We start from the raw sequence: 19,460 nt of genomic DNA on the forward strand, positions 1-19,460 counted from the left end.
TGTGAGGAGGAATATGGGCATGGAGAGATAGCAGCAGCAAGTTACACGTGATAAATTAACCCTTGTAAACAAATACTTGAGACACAGAGTTACAGATAAAAGAAATCAGAAGAATATGTGGGGTTTTTGTTTTGTTTATTGAAATATGAGCAGCAGTATGCAAAAAACATTTTTAAAAACATTACATAGCAAAACCTAGTAATTTTAAAATTAACAAAATAAAAAGATGTTCAGAGTTAAATGAAAAAAAAACCTCATTGCTAGAACTGTGTTTCCTACAATGTAAACAAAAGCATAAAGGTTATGCTCGCAACAAACACAGAAGCAGGTTTATGGAGCAGCACAAGAAAGCAACATTATGTTGTAATCTGATGGTTTGGTCTATTGATTTGAATTCAGAATGGGAAACCCTCCTCAAAAGAAACCTCTCAACTACAGAAGAAAGTTAGTCACATGTCTGTCATTTGAAGCAAAACATTCAGAAAATAGTTTGGTTTTGTTTTTGGTTTTTGTTTGCTTGCTTTTCCAGAAACTATCACCAGCAACACTTTGAGCAAGTAAAACAATACCCTGAAAGTTATTATTTCAGACTAGTGAGGACATTTTCATGTCTTCTAGAGTTACACTGCAAGAATCCAAGTTGATCTTACACCCAAGAATTGACAACTTTCACACTGTAATACTGCAGGGAAGAAAAAAATCATTGCTTCAAGTAAAAGAATTCCAGCATTTTAAACAATTCCATCCTGAATCGTAACACCTGGGCTGTTTCATCACTATTTTGCCTGCTGGGCTGTTGTGTCAGATTTGTCTCTCACTGCTCAGTTGTGCTAGAAGGTTTGATTTTGGTCCTGTAGATTCTACAACCCAGTGTCAGCCCTTCACAGACAACTACTTGATGCTGATGCAGTTCACAAGTGTGATACACAAGGCACTGCCTGACTGCCAGCAAGGCCCAGGTGTCTAAGGAGCAACAGCCAAGCTGCTGTCCTATCTCAGGGACTAGAAAAGCACTCCCAGGACAGTGTCCAGGATAAGCCTGATCCAGGCTCTCTGCTGGTATTGCCAAAGCTGACAGTCAGTTTGGGGTTGGTGCAAAGCAGAAAGATGCCCAGAAAGAATGCACTAGGAAAGCCAAATCATTTTTTACAGAGGAGTAACAACGAGTCTAAACTGGGCTACACTGGAAAGGCTCCATCTGCCACTGTCTGAGTCAATGACCCCATCCCTCCAGCTAGACCAAGGGGTGATTTCTGCACAATGTGCTGTACCAGGAGCAGCACTCCCTGCTCTCACTACACTTTACACATCGTTGGCACCAACTTTCCATCCAATCTCTCCATGCACCCATGTCTGAATTTTGTATCAGCAGCACAGATGAACAAAACAGGATTAAGCAAGACCATGAACCAGTAGCACACAAAATCTGCTCACCAAAAAGCCCCAATAGGAGAGAAGTGGAACACAGACAAATCTGACTGGGTTTGCTCCTGCAAGCCTGCCCTGCCAAAACCAGCAGTCACAAGGATATCCCAGCACTGCAACTATTACAGTCCCAGAATATATACACAAGCAGAAAAACGCCAGAGCATTTCAGTACTTAATGACAGCATCAGAAGTGGGTTAACTGGATATTATTGCAGAAATTATGGTTCAGTGCATGGGTAGCCAATCTAACCACAATACTAGCACTAAGCACCAGCTCTGGCTCACAACACCCACTGCAGCACCCACTCTTGAGTCATTCAGTTGGCCACACATAAGCATACAAGTGAACAGAGAAGCCAGGTGAAAAACATTTTGGATAAAGTAAAATGTTGTACCTACAACTGCAATCTTTTCTTAATTCAATGTGCCATGTCGTTCATTACATAAGCTAGTTAAGAAATAGAATATACTGTAGTGTCAGAACAGCAACTTGACAAATGTCAGGCCCCGAGAAGAAAATAGAAGCTGGATCCTGTGGCCAACTGACTTGGCATCTTATTCAATCAAAAGAACTCTGTGTGGGTTGCAGCATCAAAGAATGAAAGGGAAGAAACCAAACCTATGTGACAAACAATGTCACTCCCCCTTCTGAAGATGCAATCATCTGTTTTCAAACATACTTGAGAAACTGTTTAAAAAAAACACAACAAAACACAAAAAGCCAAGACAGTAATACAGAAATTCCTGTACAAAAGAACATTAGGGTTCTGCAGAAGTGTTACAGTTTATTCCTTTAAGGCAATTCATAAAAAACATTTTAATGACACGTAAACAATTTTAATCCTTTAAGATAATTTGTTACTTAGGTACCATATGATGAACGGTTTCCACATTTGAGGAGAAACTGTCATTCAACAGAAGACACAAGAACTTGTTTAAAAATAATTTTCTCAGGACTGCAGCAATTAACTGCAACATATCTTTTAGTAAATATTTGCATATTAGTTTTCAGCTTCTCCCCCAAACACTGAACCCTTTTCTGAAGAGGTGCTCAGGAAAGAGAAAAAGCAAGGTGAGGTTAAAAATATAATAAAGTCTTTCTGCATGCAAAGATTTTGTATATAATTCACTTCTAATTTTCTTAACATGTTTCTTTCAGCCTCTTTTTTATCATATAAAGGAGGGAAATATGCATACGTTATGTAATTGATTTTTAGTGTTTAACATAATGTTTAAATTCTCTACCAAAGTTTGCCAAATGCAAACATCATAAAGCCAAGTGCAAGGTCCTACACCTGGGTCCCAGCGATCCCAGACACACCCACAGGTTGGGCAGAGAAGTGACCAAGAGCAGCCCTGCAGAGAAAGACTTGGTGATGGCTGATGAAAGGCTCACCAGGAACTGGCACTGAGCACTCAGAGCCCAGAAAGCCAACAGAATCCTGGGCTGCATCCCAGGAACGTGGGCAGCAGGGTGAGGGAGGGCACTGCCCTCTCTGCTCTGCTCTTGTGAGACCACACCTGCAGTGCTGACAACAGTTCTGGGGCCCTCAGCATAAGGAGGACATGGAAGTGCTGGAGCAAGTCCAGAGGTCACAATGCTGGTGAGAGGACTGGAGCACCTCTCCTGCAAAGAGAGGCTGAACAAGTTGGGGCTGTTCAGCCTGGAGAAGGAAGGTTGAGTGGAGACCTCGTGGGAACCTTCCACTGTCTGAAGGGGCTACAGGGAAGCTGGAGAGGGACTCTTTGTCTGGAGCTGTAGTGACAGGACAAGGAGTAATGGGTCCAAATTGAAAGAGGGCAATTTTAGCTTAGACATACAGAAGACATTCTTTACTGTGAGGCTGGTAAGGCACTGGCATAGGTTGCCCAGAGAGGCTGTGGATGCCCCAACCCTGGTAGTGTTCAAAGACAGGTTGGAGAAGGCCTGGAGCAACCTGGTCTGGTGGCAGGTGCCCCTGCCCATGGAAGGGAAGTTGGGACCAGGAGATCTTTAAGGTCCCTCCCAAACCTTAACATTCTGTGATTCTTTAGCTGTGAGAGAGAAATTCCATTGTCATATTAATACAGTCCTTCAATCCCATAAAGATGCCAACCACAGTTACAAGTCTTCTGATTGAACCCCTGCCATCAGGGACAGGATCGAGAGCACTGTTTCATTCAGGCTACAAAGAAGTGATTACTTTTGGTCATTACCAACAGGTCTGAATTAAATTACATGATCTGGAAGTAAAAGCTTCTGCATTCAGTTACTCATTTGCTAAGCCACTCACAGTCTTCAGAGACTCAAATTCATACTCGAAAGTGAATTAAATACAGTGTCATCACTAATACTGCATAGTGTCTACTGAGAGACTAAAAAGGCCTAACACAGATCAATTCCAGACAGGCAAAATAAACAGCTAAAACACCAAAAAGAAAAAAAAAACCTAATCCTTCCAAAAAGTAGTAAGCACTGCCATTTACAAATAGTAGTGTTTATGTTAAAATAGAGAAAGGTACCTAAAAAGAAATAGCCTTGGCAACCAAATCCAAACTGTATGAGTGTAAATCAAAGCAAAACAAGAATCACTACTCCAGAAACGTGCAGGATGTTTACCTTGGATCAATTACTACTTTAAATGGTGGTTACAAGAGATATTACAAAACCAAAGTGGGAAAAGGCTAAGAAATGCTATTCTGCATTAATATACATTGTGTTTATGACAGCATTTTCCAATAGAAAATACAAGTATTTTTACACCACTCCAATATTTGTAAAAAGTATATTTCATGTGTACACTTAAAAAAAAAATCACATTGCTCCATCTGAGGCAAATTAGCCATGATAAAGTCTAATTTTGCTTATGACAGATGTCAACCTTAAGATGTTAAAACACTATGCTAAAAATACAGCTTGCAAGCTTTGCTGCATATGTTCAAACAGTTTCAAAAACATTAAGAAATCCCAAATTATGATATGTATTTATTTTCTGAAGTCAGTCTTCATTAATTCTTGTCCCTGCAGGAAAAAAAGGTTTTCCAGTTAAGACATTTGTCTGTTTAAGCTTTAAGGGGAAGAAGAGGAAAAGTGTTCTGAATTTTTCAAGACTTTTTTTTCCCTTAGGGCTCAACTGTCACTTAAGCATCAGAAGAACAATTTGAAATGTAAAACTGATTAGCTATACACAATGGAATTGGTCACAAGGGATCTAAAAAAAAAAAAAAAAAAAAATAGAAGTTAAATCATTAGCTCCATTCTCCATATAGCTCACAGTATCCACTGGAAGTTTCTCTAGAATTAGAATAAGTTCGCTAAAAATAAGGCTGAAGATGGAATTTCAGCACTATGAAACAGATGAGATGGGATTAAGAGGAGAACCCATTTGTGTAAGTACTTTATCAAGCCACTGGAGGGGCCCATGAAGATGAATTTCTATCCAGCACGGGGTGCTTGTGACATCCTGCCGGTGATATTCAGCTCCCCAGCCCTAGAAAATGAACAGAGTGGTACTGATCAACTTGAGAACATGCTTGTCTTTTAAAATGTAACTACTAACAAGAAGCAGGAAATCTTGATCTCAAGATACTTATCTGAAGGTAATTCACAATCTAATAACAGTGATCAAAAGGAACAAACCCAAGGCTGGGAAGGAGCAGGAAGGAAGCTGCACCTGGAAGTCTGAATCAAGTCTTGTGTGCTCCAGCCTCCTGTGGAGCTCACTGTTGACCTGAGGATGACTCCTGGCCATGGCCAGGAACATCTCTCTTCACTTTCAACCTCCTGTTCCCTCTCCTCCACACTCTCAAACTGAGCAGTATTTGTCGTAACTAACAAAGCCAAAGAGACTTATTTTGGACAAGTTACAAACAAAATGCCTGGAAAGCCCAAGTTTGGACTCCACACTAAACCTGAGACAGACTGAGACGTGATTAAACGACGTTCAGGAAACTCTCCTGTGACAGTAACAGCACAGCTTGACTTGAGAAACTCAAATTCTGTCTTTTTTCCATAACCAAGAATTTTTGAAAACTAATAATCAATTTGAAGAAGCTGAAAATTTTCTTTAATAATTATGCTCCTTTCTACTCACATTCTTTTAGTGGACTTGTTATTCACTTTACTCCTTGAAATTTAGAGCACAAACTTAAATCTCCTTTAACAAAATTACAGCAACCATAAAGAATAAATTCCTGTCCTGAATACTGAAGTAACTGAACACACAGCCAATATTCAATACAGCAATCTGTGCTTTTCCCTTCTTGCACCAATTTCCTTCTCCCCCAGTTAATCACTTTAATCACTTATCATTGAAAAGAAACACATCAGGCCAGAACAGCTTTGCTACAGTGCTAATGGAATTACTGCTTAATACCCAAATCCACAATAAGCTTAAAAACCCTCGCCATAATTTACCTTTACAAAACTCATTCGAATTGTGCACATTTTGGTGAGCTCATATACTGCTTCAAATCCATGGTTGACAGACTGAGCTAAAAGCTGAGCGAACTCCTGATTGTTAAAAATTTTCAGACTGCATCCGCTGGGAATCTTGCATACAGTTGTTGGATGAAAGCCATGGTGGTAGTTGCAGTTCCTGCTCTGTACAAATATGCTGCTATCACTTAAACACTCAGCATAGACTTCTCCACCAACATAGTAGAGATGAACTCCTTGAAAACAAAGGTAAGAACATTTTAAATTACTTTGTTGTCTCTGATTTTGAGGTAGTTATCGTAAATTCTATTTTATTGGAAAAAAAAAGAAGTATCTGCCTGAGGAGGTTTCCAGAAAAGCTTTTGCTCGCACTGTAACACACTGTGTCATTTCAACATAGCAGGTTCATGATACACCAAGCCACTAGATGTCCTTCTCTGATCAGTTACACAATAGAATTAAAAAATTACTGCCACATTTCAACTGTTATTTAAAGCTATTTTTCTAGAGAATTTATGTGGATTTCCAGTTTTATGCACCTGGCAGCTTCTGCCTATGCCAAGTAGAACAGAAATAGGTGTGTCCTGGGAGAAGGGTCAGTGACGGACATGAATGAGAAAGTATATCCACAGTGTGCTCTGACTTTCAGTACATTTTATCAAGCCAAAGGACAATAAGTCCAACAGTTGCTGCACTTAATTAGCATCAGGCTTTACAAACCTTAACATCAACAAAGTCCCTAGATTTATCACATCTGTCTGTGTTCAGCTATGCATGTGTTGAAGACTACACAGCATTATTACTGACTAAAAATTAATATCCAGAAGTTGCCCATCCCTTCAGCACCCAAAACTCAGGTGGTGCTGCTTCACTGAGACACCTGATTTCCTTCCCCTATCCCAGATTTTACATGGTTGGGATACAGCTCCTCCTAAGTCTTCCCTGCAATACCCTGAGAATCCACTATGGACTATCCTTTGGTGTGCAGAGGAGGCTGCAGCAAGTCAACAAATGCAAGTTAATCTTTCAGACAGCAGCAACTGTTGTGAATGTTGCTAGACCCGCCTGGGACTAAGGTGGGATGGAGGTTACAGAGGAACCGTTGGTTCAACACCTACAAGCAGCTGTCAGGCAATCTGGGGTAGGCAAGAATGAATTTTCAAAACACAACCCTACTTATTTAAAAAGACAGTGACCACCACTTGCCAACTACAGTAAAAAACCTTAGCACATATGACTGGGTGATTCTAAAGAGGCAAAACCTCAAGACCTTTCAAGCAAAAGCCATAAATAAATAGTATTTTATCCCTAAACAACCTTAACTCTTGTCAGAACAGTTACCATAAAGCAAAGTTTAAGTTCAATAATTATTATTAGAGATGCAGACATTTTAAAGCTTATTACAACATGATGATGGGTCCTGGTTACACTTCTGACCTTATGCAGATGCACTAGATTTCTCTGCCAATACCATCAAAAGGGGTGAGCCAAAACAAAAGAGCATGACAAACCACCCACACCCCACAAATCATTTGTTCCCCTTTATAATATTATTTTATTTATAATTTTTTTTTGACAACTGCATTGCAGAGCCAAGTTTCCAACAGATAAAAATAGAACTTCTGGTCTCCAAATTATCTGCAAAATTTTGTCATATTTAACATCGTTTCTAATTAAAAGAATGTTATGGGACAGGGTGAATTTTCATCAGTCAAGACCAACTTTATCAAATGCTCTTAGGTAAAAAGGCTTCCAAACATTAGCAAGAGAAACAGGGTTCCCTTATCAGGACTCATCACAAAAAAAAAAAAAAAACACACACAAAAAAAGAAAATCAGAAAAACTGTTCTACAATTTAAGATAATCCAGGCACATTCCATCAAAGATGAAAACTCTGCATCTCTATGTACTATCAGCCAAAACAGTACAGGAAAACTAGAAGATCTTGCAAAACCTGCTGTCTCCAGGAATCCCTCCCACACACATCCACACCCCATGGATTCACTCAGACAAATGAGCCCTTGCAGTTTTTCATTAGCACTTCAAAGTCCTGCTGCCAACTCACCAAGATATCTGAACATACTGTAGACAGCAGGTAATACCTTACAACAACAACAAAAAAAATCTGACATACTGTAAAGGTGTAGGGAGAATTTGATTTAAGAAGTAGATATAATGTAGAATATCATGGCATATCCTGTTATGTTTCTTGGTGCTGAAACACAAACCACTACACATCATTTACCCTAACAAGCAAGCCCCAATGGCAATCTAGTTTGGTAAGGAAAGGGTAATATTTAGTCTTTTTAATTAGTGACAAAGAAAAATGCATGCAATTCCTGACTAATTAGAATCAAACCATACCTAACTAAGCTGTTTTCTGATACTGGAGAGGTAGATAATGTATCACAGATTACCTCTAGCATTCTCATCTGAGAATAATCACCGCTACAGTACAGAGAAGCTGAAATAAAACCAAGGACTTGGTTTCTCAGCCATGGGTAAGACCTTTTTACCTTTTTACAGTTTTACCTTTGCCAATGTGCCGTCGAGTGTTCTCGATTGTTGAGTTACGATTAACATTGGAGAGCAAACCTAAGCAGAACCTGTTCTTGTTATTGGAGGGATCTGTAAACCCATCTACTAAGACACTTGTGGAAGATGCATGGAAAGCCTCCCCAACACGGTTATTTAACTCGTAATACACAATGGAACACCAGTGTTTGGGTTCTTCATAGGCAACGGGCTGAACATCTGAAAAGCAAATGGAAGTAACAGTTTACACAAGTGTTAAAATATTAAAGCTTCAACTGTCAAGCAAACCTTCCAAAACACCAACCACCAAGTAAAATCTTAGTGAACAATTATGATGGGCAAGAAGTGCCCTGATTTAGAACTTCATGCATTTTAGCTGGTCTGTTGATTTTACCATTACTTTCTAACTTTAAGCCAAATATTACACAAAAACAACCTTACACACACACACAAGACTATGTGACAGCAGGTAAAACATAACTCTTCTGCCCACTTTTAAAAAATCTGTTATAACTGGTATTTTGGGACTCAATTTTCAGAGCCTTTTGCTCTTTGTGCTGAAATGTTATTTGTAGCAGAAAAGATATGAAAGTTCAACTCACTGTAAGCCACATTATGCACCTGAGGCTTTAAAAGGAAAAGATGAAAATAAAAATAAGCAAGGCAAGTTTTATTTCTCAATTACGTCTCTCAGCCCCAGTTTGCTAGGAGAACTGCTTCTACCTATCAGCAAGATTTACTGGCCCATTTAAAGTTATTTATTCAGTTTGGTCGTGAGTTGCAAGAAGCCAAACTATGTAATTTTACACCAAACTATACAACTTACCTCTGGTAGATATATTTGGCATGATTTGAGGGATCATTGTATTGCTTGTGTCCATAGACTGTGAATTATCCTGTGCCATTTGTTCATCAGGGGGCATATATGCAGGAGGTGGAGTATCAGCTACAAACATGAAAAAAAAAAGAAAAAACTTCAACAGTTCAGGGTATTTATGAACTTTTCTTTCTGTGTTTTTTTTTTTTCTTTAATACCTACACTCCTGCATTTGGACAAGATGACTCTGCTTTAACATTAACTTTCTTGCTTACTCTCTTCTCAGTGTTCAAAAATAAAGCCACAGAAAAGTAACCATTTGTTTAGTATAACAAATGCCTAAAACAGTTTGGGGCTTTTTGCTGCTCCTGCAGGCTGAGTTCATTATGAAAGTCTGGACCTGTTCTCTGCCATCAGCACAACACTCAGTGTGGCAACAGCCCATTATGCCCCATAAATGCACCCACCCCAGTGATCCCAGAACTTGGCCAACACAGATACCCAGACTGGGACAATTCTGGGGAACTGAGCAACCAGACAGAACCAAGATGAGGCCACTGAGCTAGTGGAAAAATAACATCTTTAATGAATTCCTGGCTTTATAAACCACACCAATAATCAGACAGAATCAGTAAGACTTCTTTCCTTTGCCCCATCAATTGTTTCTTCTGTATTTTCCAACTCAGTTAAACAGAAACAGTTTAAGCCAATCTGTTCCCAACAGAAACATTACTTTTTTCCAGTTAAACACCATATTTTAAGTGCTTTTATTCAATAAAAGACATCAGTAAACTTCCTGTTCAGCATCGTGCATTTGCTTTTTTTTCATTGTTAAATATTATTCTAAAGTATGGATTAAATATGCTATAGTGAAGCTGTGCAAAATAACTCACCAGTGTTACATCCATGACAAAAAACAGTTGGAAAAATAAAACTGTAACAATCAACCAGTAACACAACTAGGAAGAAAATCCCATACAATTCAAAAGAAAAAGCCATTTATTGCAAATACCATGAACTCCTCAGGTCATAGGTCACAACAACATGTGACATTTCAATGATTTTTATTAAACTGACATTCAGGCTGTACTCACCTGGCAGCTGAAAGGGACTGGATGGCCCAGAGCTGGCTGGGGAGCTTGGGTAAGTGCTGCTGGCTGGAGAAGGGGGGTAGGGGCTGTTTGGCGAGATGGAGAACGGAGTGCTGTTGGGCTGCTGGAAGGAGTCTGGAAATGTCGCGTTGTGTGGCATGTGGGGCTCGTTGTGGCTGAGGTTCCTGAACTGAACTAGCAGACTGTGCTGGGGGTTGAATTCACTATGTCTAGGCACTAACACTGGAGGTAGAACTGCAAAACACAAACAACACCCAGATACATTTAGATTAAAACCTGAGATATAAGGTAAGAAAATAAATAATGCGCTATTCTGCTCATCATGATAATTTCAACTCAAGCTGGGGTGGAAAGAGGAGCAGGGGATGAATCTGGCATGCCTTTACCCATCCTCTCGCCCTTATTTTTCTACATCATGCTTGATGGAAGATTCAAACTTCCCTCTTGCAAGAATCATGAAAACACACACATGTTTCACACAACTTGAAGATGACCTTTTTTAAAAAATAATAAACCAAACCAGGCTACATGTGGCACATACAAAAATACTGATGCAGAAGTGAAAAACTCACATCTGCACACATCAGCAAATCAGAGAAAATGGAAATACAGTCTCTATTACTACAGTCAAATTATGTAAGTATATATTGTCCCTTCCACTGAAGAGAAACAAAATCTATACTGCAATATATTATAACTGCAGTACTGGTGGAGTCTGGAATTCCAGTGCTGCAGCAGTGTACTTGAGCACTACAGTCAGTGCAGCAGTTACAACCACTTTGGGAAGCAAGGGAAGCAACTTCTCACCACACTGTCCACAGAAACATTCATCTCTCCCACTGTAATCCCAATCCTCCTCACCTTTCCCATGGCAGCACACTTTAACAGCAGGCTCCTTACCTGACATACATCTGACACATACCTTCCTTTAACTGATCACATCTCTTGGTTCTATTCAGCTCTGCTGTCTCCTAACTGGGAAGTTATGTGGGGAACTCTATCACCCTAGAATTTGATTAATTTTATTTTTTATCTCCTCAGATCATGTCACACATTGATTAAATAGCAAGCCCCTTAAAGGCAGCCACCAACCTCCCTGCAAGGACTGAGATTTTGAAACAAGTTTCTCAAAGAAACTGAAACTGAAAGAATACATCACTGCTTTCTCTTTTATGACAAAGGAGAGTTTTGCTATAGCTTTAAGGGCAGCAGGCTTAAGAGGTCAGTGGGAAAAAGGTGATTAATCTCAAAAAACAGCTAGTACAGAATAGACCACACACCTCCCCAAAACACCACCAGTAAGGTACACTTTGAACATTCCTCTCCCAAACTGCCTCATAAACCACTTTTAATTGATTGTACAGTACCAGAGGAGGAGGAGGAGGATGGAGTGAATAGTTAAATGATTACCAAAGATTCTGCTCAGTTTTTAGGACAGTAACTTTCAAACATACCTGGGCTCTCCACCCTCTTGTAGTGGTATGGATTGATGCAGACTTCCTTTTGTTTGGATCCAAAAGGAAATTCACAAATATCCAATGGCTTCAGCTCGTGATGGCTTTGTAGATCCGGCCAGCGCCACACACGACAGTAAATCACGTGGGGAAGGCCTTTTCTGTGAGAAACCTGGAGCCGTCCATCTAAAGAGCGGGGAATAGTAACGCACTTGCTGGGCTGCCCTGGACTGCTCAAGGCTTTCTCCAGTTCTTCCATAGCACCCTTTTTCTTTTTCAGCTTTTTTACCAAAGCATCGACAGCTTTTTCTGCCCATTTTTCCTCTTCATCTCCTTGTTTCCAGCCCAACAGACGCTTTACAGCTGGGCTAGTAAAGGAGAACAAACTGGCCATTGACGTCATTTGACACAAGTCTTCAGAAAGTTTGTTGGGTTTTGTCTGTTGGGGTTTTTTTGTTTATTTATTTTTTTTTTCTAAATAGATGTCAGTGTATACCCAAAGCAGTTACTACAACTGATGAGCCGTATTATTTCCTGGAGGATGACAAACAAACAGAGATGTCAGTGATGAAGTCTTCACATCAAAAATGATGATCGATTCCTCCAATTCAGTACGAGGAAAAAGATAATTTAACAAGGAATTAGCAAACAAATAAAGGCTGCAGTAAAACAAAAAGGCAGATATGAAAAGACTTCCTGTTTCAACCCCAGCATTGTACTCGATTTTGTTTCAAAACAAAATCCCAGAAGTACTATGATCACATTCCAAAAAAGCTCTCAGTCCCCAAAGCTTGCATTATTGATTAGTGGTAAGAGGGATCATCAAGGGGTGATAGGGACAGCATAGTTCCTGTTAATATTCCTTAAATTGATTCCTTTCTCTCAGAAGACAAGCTTGTGGAATATGCTTTAAAACTAATACTACCCCTGGCACAGTGCTGCATTAGAAGACTAAACTTGCTATGAAGAAATGAGGAAGAGGCAGGGTGGAACCTGCCAATGCCAATACTGCACAGAAATACTCAGCTTCTCAAATGGATATTTATTTCCAAAAAGGAAAAAAATCCAAAAGCATCTGCTTTCTCTTGAGCTCTAATTAGTTTCCCCATGTTTTTGGGAGCATTAAAAAAAAATAAGAAGAAACTGTAGCACAATTAGAAGAAAAACCCAACGAAGAGCACAAACCATTTTCTATCCACCTAGAGACGTGGTCAACCTTTTTTCAGCTGTAGCTAATTTTATGCTGCACTTCCTTATATCTTTTAAGAAGAGTATTTGAAGAGCTAGATACTTTTAGCCTTGGCAAAAATAAATAAAAATTGTTTTCTTCTCCCCAGAAAAAAGAAGTGGGGAAAAGACATGGTGGAGTCAGCACTAGAAATGCGACCTTTACTACAAAGTGCCTCCGAAAGGAGAGGAGCAGAACAACTGGCTCATGAATGGTGTTTTACCACTCACCAGCCCTAATGCAAATCCTCCCCCCAGCAATTCAAGGAGTACCGATGACAAGAGGAAATGATGTGCTGTGGCAACGAACTGATAAGAACTTGTAAAATCCCTTGTGAATACTAAATAAGCAAGTATGGACAATGAGTAGCTGGCAAAAAGCAAGAGCAGAGCTAAGAGAAAGGATGTCAATAACAAAAGATGCTTCCTCTCTTGCTACAGAGACTGCCAAACAACATTGTCTCTCCACTTTTGATAAACCACGGTGAATTAGAACACCTACCTAGCCTGAGACACCAAATCTGCACATAAGAGAGAAAGGGGGTGGGGGGAGTAAAATGTTAAATATCTGTGCTGGTTCTTTCAGATTGCTACCTTTAATCAAGAACATCTTTTTTCCTCCCATCTTTGATAAACTAAAAGTCATCTGGTAAAGCTTTTTAAGTGTCTGGGCACATTTACAGGTTCATTCAGGCGCTTGGACAGATACTTTTATATAACAGAACTGTGTACTAAGCACCATCAGCCAAAGCTAAAGCAAACACTCCTAGGCAAAGCATTCATGTCCCACAGGTAACCATCCTATATCTTCTATTATGGAGTTAAGAGAGTGAGGAAAGTAGGGAACAAACCCAAGGACACTTGGTGTTCCTTTACAGGAAAAAAATCCATTTATTTCATGCAGTAGGTTAATCCCATTGGTACTTCTTTGATTATTCAGCTTTGTTTCAGTAATATGGAAAAAAAATCAGAAAAGCAAAACAAACAGAAAAATTGTTTGAAGGTCTTTCTTCCTAAAGCTCTCTTAAAAAAAAAAAAGGAAAAAAATAAGATAATAGAAGACTCCCACTGCTTCAGTAACTCCCTAGAAAAAGGTACTGAGGAAAAAAAAAGGAAAAAAACCCCTCAAATAATTAGATATCACCTCTGTTTTCTTCAGAAATATCACCATGTCTGCACTTTCAGACTAATTTAGTTCCCTCAGACTGTTACACATGAGAACCTTTGCACCCTTCAAAGTAACAGGAAATACATAAAGGGAGATAAACTTGGCCAGGAACTCAGATTGAATTTTTTCTTTTACTGAGGATAGAAGTTTACTGTTTTAAAAAGTAAAAGCTGTTTATAGTTGCAACTAACTTGCTTTCAAGCCTCGCATACATTCAATAGCTGCAAGATCAGCAACTGCTCACACCCCTAGAAAAGGAAATGAACCCACCTAGAATCTCAGACCAGAAGACAATTAAAATGTTCTATTTTTGCTTTCAGCTATGCTTTCAAAGAACCTTAAGCATCATCAAGGCAGAAGATGCACTGGAAATTCCTCTAGTTAAGTTGAGCTCAAAGGAGATCTTAACAAACATCCCCTGATCTGTCCCATTACAGGAGTCCCACCTGTATTAAGAAACCAGATTTAAAGACCTATAATTCTATGCTATGATCATGTAAAATTTTGGTTTTTAGTATATTTTTAACATAATGTATCAACTAGGAAAGATATTTTACTGGTTTTATATAATTTCAACATCATTTACCCACAAGTATGCTCATGGAATAAACTCACTAAGAGGAAAGGAAGTTGGAACAGTTCTACTAAGATGACATTTTGCAGTAACCAGTATTTGTAGGTCAAGTGTCAAGGGAATTAGGATAAATGACTGTCCTACAAACTATCACTTTAGAAATAATCTGCTTGCAGTAAGCAACAGAGTTCACTCTAAAAATTTTACATTTGTCTGAGGGCCCAACAACAAAAGCAAAGCCCGGTAAAACAAGTATTTCAGAAGCATCAGAACAGATTTGATCAAAACTGCTTCAACTTCTTCAAAAAAAGTTTCCACATAAATGCTTGTAACTCTAACCACTGAAAAATGAGACTTGAAGTTTAAAACCTTAGTACCATTCACTGTAACTCCATTCTGGCCACTTATGAGGCTTTCAATATTCTTCAGTAGAAGTGTATTTGAATCTGTTCAAGAAAATCAAGGGCAAGAAAGAAAATGCAACAGAATATTAATAGACTTTGAGAAGTACAAAATAACTCTGAGTTTATCCCACTGCACACCTTCCAGAAGTTCATTTTGGAAGGCAAAACACTGACAGTTTACAGCTTTTGCCTCTTCTTAAGAAAACAAGGCGGAACTAAAAAGCTTCATGAATCATGAGCTGGCTTCATGCGCTATTTAAGGCCACAAAGCAGTAGGTTCAGGTATTTATGTAGAAACCAAACATTTCCATGTAGAAACTGCAATTCATGTAGGGTTTTTAGATTTCTGAATGTGTGACATAAAACACATTTAGAACATTTACTTGTATTTGCTGTAATTTCAGCATCTAATTTGTGAAAGGTTTCTAAGTAATCCTGACATCTTCCAGGAACAGATTCCCCAGATCATCTGTACTTACAATCCATTTCTTCTGAGGCTTAAAAGCACAAGTTATGAGTTGTGATTGCAGTACCACAGAGCATCACTGAGCTTTGAATATAGAAACAAATGCTTTAAAGAGTCACATTTTCATTCAGTGGTGCACAAATTACTTGTATTGCTGCACCTCTACACACAGCTGGTTAACTACTTTCATGGGGAAAAGAGCTTACTTAAATTTCCTTAAGAGGCAGAGGGCTTATTATGTATTACCTTCTTTTATTAAATAACTTTTCAGCTGAGCTACAAGACAACATCAACTGAAAACCACGCTATTACATTAAAAAAACAGTTAGAAACACTCTTTAAAGAGTGAGTGTAATGAATTACATGGAGTAGTGTGAGGGGGCTTTTAAAGTGCAAGTAAAAATGGAAGTAATCGCTGTATCAAAATTAGACTTTGGGGCATGCACTAGTTATAGTTTTAAAGATCTTGTTAATGACTACAGCAAATGGAAGGAAACTAGTTGGGTGAACAGGTCCATTGTTTGAATCCTCTCCTTAATACCTTATCCACCTAGCCAGATATAAACAAAGTTGGCCAACAACAGAACTTACATTTCATTTATGGAGATGGGAGAACTCTACCACCTTCCATCTGCCATCACAGATACTGAGCAACTTGACTTCCTTTTAGCACTTCTTGTGAAATTTTCTTACCCTACTACATTAAACTGGCACGTTCTGTAGGTTCATACCAAGGAATCTCCTTTTGCCAAAATAGGACCTGAGCAAGAATCACTGCAGAACAGAGAATGTAACAATACATACAATGTACCTATTTTCATGAGATGCATTTTGTATGTAATGTGTTCTCTCACTGATTCCAAACTAATTTACCAGCTGTAAAATCTAGGTCTGAAGTACCATTAAGCAAGCAAACCCATCATCCCAAGCAGCAGGGCAAAGAATGGTGCTTTCACAAGCACAAGAATAAAACGGGTAAAACCAATGACCCTCATGCCTTCCTACTGCCAGTACTAAGCCTGTGTTCAAATGTACAAGGACTATTCTTTTCCCACTAATTTATTTGTTCGCAAATTCAGGGAGCCTCCTGTAGCATCATACCTAACCTGAAACAAGGAACTTCACTGCTGATGATTAGAAGCTGTTTTGAGACTCAACTTCATACAATAAACAAAGCACCACTTATAACCAGCACAACTGGGAGTTCATTAAAGCTGCTGCAGATCTGCAGTTAAAGCTGTTCTGCAGTCAGCTCTTGTGCTTAACTTTATTGCCCTTCAAACTCAGAAATGCTCAAATATTTTGAATTCATACACACATTGACATACATACTCATACAGAAAGCTCAGAAACTCAACTGCAGTATATTACAGTGCATTATGCTATATACAAAGATCAATACTTTCTTTAAAACTACAACCTCACACATCAATTTCACCTGGTTTTATTAAAATCCTTCTTTCCTTATAAATTTCCTAACAGGAACTGTGCAGGATTGTGCTTGGGTTTTATTATAATTTTCCCAAGTCTACAGCTTACATTGCAGCCCAGCACACAGTCCCATTCAATGGTACAAATTAGAGTCTTTTTTTGAGAACAAACACAGGAGAAATGTTAGCTCCACAGTTTCTCCATACACATCAAGCATAGAACAAATCCTAAGACGACACTGTGGTTAAAAAACTTGTTCAATAAACTTGAAAGGCCTGCATCCTTCAGACCATTGCCACAGCATCTCCACAGAAAAGATTTTACTTCAATTATCCTGTGCAACATCTCAGCCACGAAGAATACCACCAATGAAAGATCTTCTTTTCTCCCTTCTCCTCATAAGTTTAAGATAAAAAATATTTTATTAATTATATTGAAAAGGAACTTGTGGTATTTTCATCAGAACTGGGCTTGCAGTACAAATGTACATCCAGCTGACCAAAATCTATGGTAAGCGCTTTTACCCTAGCACTAGATTTCTTGCTTCAAACATGCCTTTTAAGGCAATATCATCTAACTGATAATATATGTAAACAAAAACAGAAAAGAACTGTCTGGTGTCTTCAAAACTTTTACTAACCATGACTGCCCTCCAAACAGAAAAATCTACTGACAATTGCTGACAGGGCTTTCTCACACAATACTTTTGCTTTTAATTTCCACATCTGTACACCATCTAACACAGCTTTAAAAAAAAAAGCTGAAGCATTTAGCTCTGTCAGCTGAGATGTATTTAACCAGCACTCTCTTACAAGAAACCTAATGAACTCTGAGGCCAAGCACAAGCAGCAATATAATATACATGGAAGATATAGCTCAGATAGCAAAGTGATGCTTCTGCTTCTTCTTTAAGTTTCCTCAAAACCTACAGTCAAAAAATAGTACCAGTGATAATGATTTATACCACAAAAAAGGTCCAGGCAAAGAGATCACTAAGAGAGCTCCACTGCATTTCCAAAGCACCCTCACTTTCACCTGATGTCAATAAAAACTCAAAAAAATTATAATCAAAGAGCACTTTTGAATCTGTCCTGCATCATGGCAAAACTTGAGTTTAACTCTGACACAGGGGAAGGGAGAGGGAGGGAGAGAACACCACGACTTGCCATGCCTAAAAAGTACTATCTATTTCTTAAAGCATCCACATTTAGAACAAAAAAGATCCAATGTTTCCATGGCCCTGGTCTCTGCAGCTGCTCTAATTACTGAGCAATTAGCTTTTGTAGAAATTCTCAAAACTAGAAATTCCATCTTGGAACCAATACCTGTTTCCCTTAAGTGTCTTGTCAGAACTGTACATTTTCTCACACTTCTATTTCAGCTAACTGGCACTTTCCAGCAGAAGCATTATGCTGGAAAATGCAACCAGCAGACAGCCCTGAAACTGCCTCCTGTTTTTAAGGTTAAGATCTACTCTAACCAAAGCAGATCAAGTACAACTTAGAATCCATTTCTTAATTAAAATTCCAGAGAAAAGCACTGCTACATTTCACTAAACATGAAAACAAAGGCCTATGCCTCCATTGGTAGGCTGGTGGACATGGACAAGCAAGTGGGTGATTAGGAATGACCTCAGTACTATACTTGGAGACAAAAATGGGAAAATAAAGGGCATCTTGTACTTTTCACAAGCCCTAAAGTATGCTAAAAAATTAACAAGCTGGATAAAGCCTTCTGAAAATTTAGAAGTTCATGTGCAAGACCTTCATTAAAGACGAAGATTCCAAATACTGTGAGTCGGCAATAAAAGTATAACCTGGAAAATGGGACACTCAAAAAATCTTAAAAGAAGAAGAAAAATAAAGATGTATATGTGTGTGTGTGTATACACTCCCACTCCAACTGAATTGCATTAAGCCTGTGACAAGTTTACAAAAGCTACAGGATTGGAGGGAACACTGACAATACTAATTCAGCAAGCTTTCTTTTCCCCTTGCACAGAATGAATGAATGGCAAAGTATTCTAAATTTGTCAGTTTGTGACATCCACTGACCCAGAATTCAGAGACACTACTTCATAGTTGGTGTATCAGTAGCAGGGACTCTGACAAAGATCCTCTGTCAAGGATGACAGTGCTGGCAGGCTCAACCTTGGTGGTAGGTCAGTGGGATACAGACTTGGCAGGCAGCACCCTGCACCTTGCCAACCCACACTGGTCAAGCGCGCTCCAGTGCCAGCCAAACTTTTCTACGTGGTCACAGGAACACGGCTAAAAAGGCTTCCAGAAAACAGTGCAGGAACCTGCATTGTGACTAATGATAACAGCAAAAGTGTTAAATTACTGCTCAACTTGCTTTTAATGAGCTGTTTATCGTTAGCCATGAAGATATCTCAAGTGCACTCAGCTCACACAAGAACAAATCTCA

General features: G+C 39.0%; 1 protein-coding gene across 2 annotated transcripts in view; it reads right to left on the minus strand.

Moving 5' to 3' along the window:
• Nucleotides 1–116: 116 nt before the first annotated feature.
• The window catches only part of SMAD5 (SMAD family member 5), a 31,007-nt gene continuing 11,663 nt past the window's right edge, over nt 117–19,460 (minus strand). For both annotated transcript variants that reach the window (XM_014253175.2, XM_005523524.3), the window contains exons 2-7: nt 11,764–12,297; nt 10,292–10,543; nt 9,207–9,326; nt 8,378–8,599; nt 5,825–6,081; nt 117–4,898 (exon numbers count right to left, since the gene is read on the minus strand). In XM_014253175.2, coding sequence (XP_014108650.1) covers nt 4,755–4,898; nt 5,825–6,081; nt 8,378–8,599; nt 9,207–9,326; nt 10,292–10,543; nt 11,764–12,166 — 1,398 coding nt within the window. In that variant the 5' untranslated portion in view covers nt 12,167–12,297 and the 3' untranslated portion in view covers nt 117–4,754. The remainder of the gene's footprint in view (nt 4,899–5,824; nt 6,082–8,377; nt 8,600–9,206; nt 9,327–10,291; nt 10,544–11,763; nt 12,298–19,460) is intronic.

Source organism: Pseudopodoces humilis, chromosome 17, assembly GCF_049639895.1.
Source record: "Pseudopodoces humilis isolate 2021_Gansu_Grassland_sample_001 chromosome 17, ASM4963989v1, whole genome shotgun sequence".
Classification (NCBI taxonomy): domain Eukaryota; kingdom Metazoa; phylum Chordata; class Aves; order Passeriformes; family Paridae; genus Pseudopodoces; species Pseudopodoces humilis.